We start from the raw sequence: 7408 nt of genomic DNA, 5'->3' as shown, positions 1-7408 counted from the left end.
GAAGGGTGAGGCAGCAGATTGCCGGAGTCCAGCAGGTCAAGGCTGCGGTGGCCGGAAGCGGCCACTGCACTTCAGTCTGGATGACAGAGTGAGACTTCAACTCAAAAAAAAAAAATTAAATAAATAAATAAATATTTATGTAGCCAACAAAAGTTTTGAGTTATAGCTATATTTACTGACTTGATAAAATATCCATAAGATAGCAGTGCTAATTAATCAAGCCAATGGAGCTGGGCTCTGTGGCTCAGCCTGTAATCCCAGCACTTTGGGAGGCCAAGGTGAGCGGATTGCCTGAGCCCGCGGGTTCGAGACCCACCTGGGCAACTTGGCTAGACCCCCCCGTCTCTTCAATAAATCAAAAATTAGCCAGGTGTGGAAGCACGCACCTGTAGTTCTTAGAAGGCTGAGGCAGAAGGATCGCAGGAGCCCAGCAGGTGGAGGCTGCAGTGGCCGGGAGCGTGTCATTGCACTCCAGTCTGGGTGACAGAGACCCCAACTAAAAAAAATAAATAAATAAAAATAAAATAAAACCAATGGTAGGAAAATATATATATATATATAGTATAATCTCATCTGTATAATTTTAGTATTAATAATGTAGCATTATATATGCACATATATAAAGGAGATAGACAAATATGCATCAAGGAATTGACAGTAATTCTTGGGAGACTTTCTCTTTCTACACTATGTATTTCTGTATTTTAATTTGATATAATTTACATTGAATTACTTTTATACTTAGAAAAAATAACTTATTAAATACACAGAAGGAAAAACTAGTAAACCTAATTGCTCTGAGTAGCTCTAGAATTTACTTTAAATTTGGATTGAGGTTAATCTGTTACATAAGTCATTAGTTATATATGAGTATATTTCCTATATAGGTAATATGTAATATATACTAGCTATTTAGAAACTATACAATGATATTCAAAGCCAATTCTTTTTTTTTTTTTTTTTTGAGTTGAAGTCTCACTCCGTCACCCAGGCTGGAGTGCAGTGGCATACTCACGGCCACCCCAGCATCAACCTGCTAGGCTCCGGTGATCCTTCCACCTCATCCTTCCAAGAAGCTAGAACTACAGGCGTGCACTACCACACCCAGCTAATTTCTTATTTATTGTAGAGACGAAATCTCCCCAAGTGGCCCAGGCAAGTCTCAAACCCACGGGCTCAGGCAATCCACTCGCCTCGGCCTCCCAAAGTGCTGGGATTATAGGCTAAGCCACCGAGCCTGGCCAAAGTCAATAATTTAGTATAAGGGGGGAAAATGAAGATACTTTACAGTTTATCTTAATAAGGTTAAAATCTAAATCTCCCAAATCAACAATTGTAACTATAATAAATGAGTCTTCCTCCTGCTTTTGTATCTCATTATCTTCAAATTCAAAACTTTCAAGAACATGTTTCTATGTAGTACTTCCTTCTGAGGTAGGACTCACAGGTAAGTACATATTTGCAAATTTAAAGGAATCATAACCATTTATCTGCCAACTACGGAGTGAATAAAGTTGCTTTTTACTAAGATCAGCAGTCAAAGAGCATGCTAATAAGGTAGTGATGGCACTCATCAAATACACAAATATTGAACAAAGAGGCTACAAATCACAAAATCTAGTAATACTACAGATTTTTCTGATAAAATGTGACATTTGTTTTTCAAGCAAAGTGACTGAAATTGAACAACTCTTTATTTGATGACTTCTTCAGGTGGATGATGCCGAAGAAACTGAAAAAACAGGGGAGAATAAAGCACCCAGTAAGTTCCAGTCTGTGGGAGTGCAAGTAGAAGAAGAGAAGTGGTGAGTCCACATGCATTCATCCTTTTTCATCTTGACATTGGCAAGTATGGTGACAGTATTATTCCCCATGATAAACCTACACAATTCAATGATATTTTCTACCAACTCTGGGGTGCATTTAGAGGGTAGGCTTCAATCAATATTAGCTGATTTCTTCCTGTACTTCAATACTAGAGAGTGACCACTCCGTTTAAGCTTTGCTAGGATAGTACTGTAAGCACATCATATACACATAAATACTGTATACAGTACTCCTGAGTTGCCAAACTATTACTTCAAAAAAAAAAAAATTATCTAGCCAGATGTGGTAGCTTGTGCCTGTAGTTTCGGCTACTTGGAAGGCTGAGGCAGAAGGATTGCTGGAGCCCAGCAGGTCAACACTGGGGTGACCGTGAGTGTGCCATGGCATTCCAGCCTGGACAACAGAGCGAGATTCCAACTCAAAAAAAAAAAATTATCATTTTAGACTGTAGATTTTTTATGAAAATAGGATTTTGTCTTATTTTTATTTGGCTGGTTGTTTTGTTTTATTTTTTGAGTCAAGGTCTCACTCTGTTGCCCAGGCTGGAGTGCAGTGGCACATTTATGGCTCACCACAGCTTCCACTTCCTGGGCTCAGGCAATCCTTCTACCTCAGCCTTCCAAGTAGCTGAGACCACAAATGTTCGCTACCATGCTCAGCTAATTTTCATTTTTTAAATTTTTTTTGTAGAGACAAGTTCTCACTATGTTGCCTTGGCTGGTCTCAAACTCCTGGACTCAAGCAGTCCTTGCACCTCAGCCTCCCAAATTGCTGGGATTATAGGTGTGAGACACCCCTTATTTTTATTTGTATTCCCAACAATCCTCCCACCTCGGCCTTCCAAAGTGTTAGGATTACAGGCGTGAGTCACCATGCCCGGCCAGAATCTTATTATAAAGTCACATCTAGCTTTTATGATTTGAGAAGGCCTTGTAATAATGTCTGGTGTTTATTTTGTACTCAATGTGTGAGTGAATGAATGAATGAAGAAGAGAAAAAAAAAGAGAATATTCCTTATTATTAATCTTGAATCACCAGTTCCTTCAGATTGCTTTGTAGATTACTCAGAGACTTAGTATCTAGAAGTGGGAAATTATAAGGTTTTAAATTATAAACTTCTACATACTAAGACTAGAATCTGGGGTCATAAAATCAGAACCAAAGGTCAGTGCTTTCATCTTATAAATGAATAGTTGATGGAGAGAGGCATGTGCATTTCTTAGTCAAACTGGGAGGAACTATGTTTTGTTGGGAGTAATACTCCAGCTTCTAGCATTGTGCTTTGCTCATAGTAAATATACAGTAAATATTGATGGAATTAAGTTATTGATGGAATTAAGTAATTATGTTAAGAGAAAAAGCTCTAGATTATAAGTCAGGATGTCATCTCAACTTTTCCACTCACTTTCCATGTGCTAATTAGAAACAATCATTTGAATGTCACCTGTCCACTATTCCTCACTTATCCATTCAATAAAATCTATGGAATGCCTCCTCTATTCAAGGCTACATGTGACACAAACTGAAAATCTGAAAAGAAGTCAGGCAGCAGTTTATGGAAGTGGTCCTACTTTAGAACCTCTCATAATGATTGACACTGCACTTTTATTGAAGTGTACGTATAGATTTATATTAGTTCTGGAAACTATTATGACAGAAGTTATCAAAGTTATACATCTATTCATATCCATTGACCCAGTAATCACATTTATGGGGCTATCTTGAATGAAAACATTCAATGGGAGGTAAACAGCTGTGAAACTTTATCACTGTAAAATAAAAGCAGTAATTACCAAATGTCATGCTTTTGTAATTTATGGCAATCACCAAAGCAGACTATTATAGAGCTATTAAGTGTCATTTATTTACAAAAAGGGAGAGAAATCTGGGGAAATTTCCATGATAAAAAGTTAAGTGAAAAAGTTGGCTACATGTTATCCATGCATAATATTTGTGCAGATGGACAAGGACTGAATTGTAATATGCACAAAAGGAGGCTTAGGAATGACTTTTTTCTTTTACTATAAAATGTTTACTTATTGGCCGGGTGCAGTGGCTCATGCCTGTAATCCCAGCACTTTGGGAGATGGAGGCCAGAAGATTGCCTGAGCCCAGGGGTTCGAGAACAGCCTGGGCAAGTTAGCACGACCTCATCTCTACAATAAATCAAAATATTAACCAGGCGTGATGGCATGTGCATGTGGTTCCAGCTACTTGGAAGGCTGAGGTGAAAGGATCGTCTGAGCCCAGCAAGTCGAGGCTGCAGTGGCTGGGAGCGTGCCACTGCACTCCATCCTGGGTGACAGAGTGAGACTCCAACTCAGTAATAATAAAAATAAAATAAAATAAAATGTCTACTTATTGTATGTAATCGAAGTTTTAGTGATCATTATTTCCATGTTAAACCTTCTAGGTATATATATTCCTTTATTAAACCTTTATAGACGATTTTTGAAAGTATAAATTTAGTAGACATGAAAGATCTCATATTAAGAAAACATTTCTCAGCCGGGCTCGGTGGCTCAGCCTGTTATCCCGCGCCTTTGGGAGGCTGAGGTGAGTGGATTGCCTGAGCCCGTGGGTTCGAGACCCGCCTGGGCAGCGAGACCTCATCTCTACAATAAATCAAAAAATCAGCCGGGCGTGGTAGCGCGTGCCTGTAATTCCGGCTACTCGGAAGGCTGAGGCGGAAGGATCGCCGGAGCCCAGCAGGTCGAGGCTGCGGTGGCCGGGAGCGGCCACTGCACTCCAGTCTGGGCGACAGAGTGAGACTCCAACTCAAAAAAAAAAAAAAAAGAAAAGAAAACATTTCTCAGCCGGGCTCGGTGGCTCAGCCTGTAATCCCAGCACTTTGGGAGGCTGAGGTGAGTGGATTGCCTGAGCCCGCGGTTTCGAGACCCGCCTGGGCAACTTGGCAAGACCTCATCTCTACAATAAATCAAAAATTAGCTGGGCATGGTAGTACGCATCTGTAATTCCAGCTACCTGGAAGGCTAAGGCGGAAGAATCACCAGAGACCAGTAGGTTGAGGCTGCGGTGGCCAGGAGCATGCCACTGCACTCCAGTCTGGGTGACAGAGTGAGACCCCAACTCAAAAAAAAAAAAAAGAAAGAAAGAAAAGGGATAGACCATCTAAACTAATTAGAAAAAGTGGGAGTAAATATATTAATCTCAGACAGAGCAGACTTCAGAGCAAGGAAGTTATCAGGAATAAAGAGGAGTATTCCATAATGATAAAGGGGTTCATTCTCAAAGAAAACTTAAAAATCCTTAACATATATGCACCTAACAACAGAGCTTCAAAATGCATAAGTTCTTGAACTACTAGAACTGCAAGAAGAAAAAGATGAATCCAGGACTATAGCTGGAGACTTTAGCACCTCTCTATCAGAAATAGAGCCAGAAGGCAGACAATTAGTGAGAACACAGTTGAACTCATAGCACTATCAATCAACTGGATAGAACTGACATCTAGAGACTACTTCACCCAACAATAGGAGATTACACATTGTTTCAAACTCACATGGAACATTCACCTAGATAGAGCAGATCACATTCTGTGCTATAAAACATACCTTAACAAATTTAGAGCCGGGTTCAGTGGCTCAGCCTGTAATCCCGTGCCTTTGGGAGGCTGAGGTAAGTGGATTGCCTGAGCCCGCGGGTTCGAGACCCACCTGGGCAGCGAGACCTCATCTCTACAATAAATCAAAAATTCAGCCGGGCGTGGTAGTGCATGCCTGTATTTCCAGCTACTCGGAAGGCTGAGGCGGAAGGATCGCTGGAGCCCAGCAGGTCGAGACTGCGGTGGCCGGGAGCGGCCACTGCACTCCAGTCTGGGCGACAGAGTGAGACTCCACCTCAAAAAAAAAAAAAAAATTTAAAAGAATATAAGTCATACAACGACTGCTCTCAAACAACAATGAAATTTAACTAGAAATCAACAATAGAGAGATAGCTGCAAACTCCCAAAATACTTGGAGATTAAGCAACACACTTCTAAATTACAAACGAATCACATAAATTTCAAGAAATTAAAAAGTATTTTAAATGAAATGAAAGTGAAAATACAACTTATGGCCGGGCTCAGTGGCTCAGCCTGTAGTCCCAGCATTTTGGGAGGCCGAGGCGAGTGGATTGCCTGAGCCTGCAGGTTCGAGACCCGCCCGGCAACTTGGTGAGACCTTGTCTCTACAATAAATCAAAAACTAGCTGGGCATGGTAGCACGTGCCTGTAGTTCCAGCAACTTGGAAGGCTGAGGCGGAAGGATCCCTGGAGTCTAGCAGGTCAACGCTGGGGTCGCCATGATCATGTCACTGCACTCCAATCTGGGTGATGGAGTGAGACTCTAACTTAGGAGAAAAAAAAGAAAATACAACTTATTAAAATTTATGGGATGCAGCAGAAGCAGTGCTTATAGGAACATTTGTAGCACTGAATGTATATATTACAAAAAAAGAGATATCTAAAGTCAGTTGCCTATGTTTCCACCATAGAAAACTGGAAAAAGAGAGCAAGTTAAATCCAAAGCAAGCAGAAGAAAATAATAACAACAATTAGAATAAAAATCTGTGAAATTAAAAACAGTAATCAAAATCTGACTTTTTGAAAAGATTAATAAAATGATTAGCCTCTAGTCATTTTACCTAAGAAAAGAGAGAAGACACACATTACTAATGTCAGACATAAAAGAAGGGACATCACTGTAGATCCCATGGACATTAAGAGGACAAGCCGGGCTCGGTGGCTCAGCCTGTAATCCCGCGCCTTTGGGAGGCTGAGGTGAGTGGATTGCCTGAGCCCGCGGGTTCAAGACCTGCCTGGGCAACTTGGCGAGACCTCATCTCCACAATAAATCAAAAATTAGCCGGATGTGGTAGCACGTGCCTGTAGTTCCAGCTACTTGGAAGACTGAGGTGGAAGGATCACCAGAGCCCAGCAGGTTGAGGCTGCCGTGGCCAGAAGTACCACTGTACTCCAGTCTGGGTGACAGAGTGAGACTCCAACTCAAAAAAAAAAAAAAAAAAAAAAGAGGACAAAAAAGGTTGGGATATTTTGGGCCAGGTGCAGTGGCTCAAGCCTGTAATCACAGCACTTTGGGAGGCCGAGGTCAGTAGATTGTTTGAGCCCAGGGGTTCAAGACCAGCCTGGACAACTTGGTGAGACCTCATCTCTACAATGTATAAAAAAATTTGCCGGGTATGGTAGTGCGCACCTGTAGTTCTGGCTACGTGGAAGACTGAGGAAGAAGGATCACCTAAGCCCATCAGGTCGACACTGAGGTGGCCGCAAGCATGCCACCACACTCCAGCCTGGGCGATGGAGTGAGACTCCAACTCAAAAAAAAAAAAGCAGCTAAAAAAGGAATGTTATGAACAATTCTGTGCCTACAAACTTGATATCTGAAATGAAATGGACCAAAATTCATACAAGAAGAAATAAACCATCCGAATAGGCCTATATCTATTGAAAAAAATTGAACCAATAATTAGTAATCTTCCAAAACAGAAAGCAACACACTTGTGTGTGTGTGTGTGTGTGTGTGTGTGTGTGTGTGTGTGTTGGTGTGTCACTCTGTCC

General features: G+C 41.2%; 1 protein-coding gene across 10 annotated transcripts in view; it reads left to right on the top strand.

The window, feature by feature from the left end:
* The window catches only part of DLGAP1 (DLG associated protein 1), a 399852-nt gene that overhangs the window by 317726 nt on the left and 74718 nt on the right, over positions 1–7408 (top strand). For all 10 annotated transcript variants that reach the window (XM_008056910.1, XM_008056911.1, XM_008056909.1 and 7 more), the window contains one exon: positions 1714–1805. In XM_008056910.1, the coding sequence (XP_008055101.1) occupies positions 1714–1805 (92 nt within the window). The remainder of the gene's footprint in view (positions 1–1713; positions 1806–7408) is intronic.

The sequence above is a fragment of the Carlito syrichta genome, unplaced genomic scaffold (genome assembly GCF_000164805.1).
Source record: "Carlito syrichta isolate Samal-C Ts95f unplaced genomic scaffold, Tarsius_syrichta-2.0.1 Scaffold302576, whole genome shotgun sequence".
In the NCBI taxonomy this organism is placed as follows: domain Eukaryota; kingdom Metazoa; phylum Chordata; class Mammalia; order Primates; family Tarsiidae; genus Carlito; species Carlito syrichta.
This window is presented reverse-complemented; position numbering and strand designations above follow the sequence as displayed.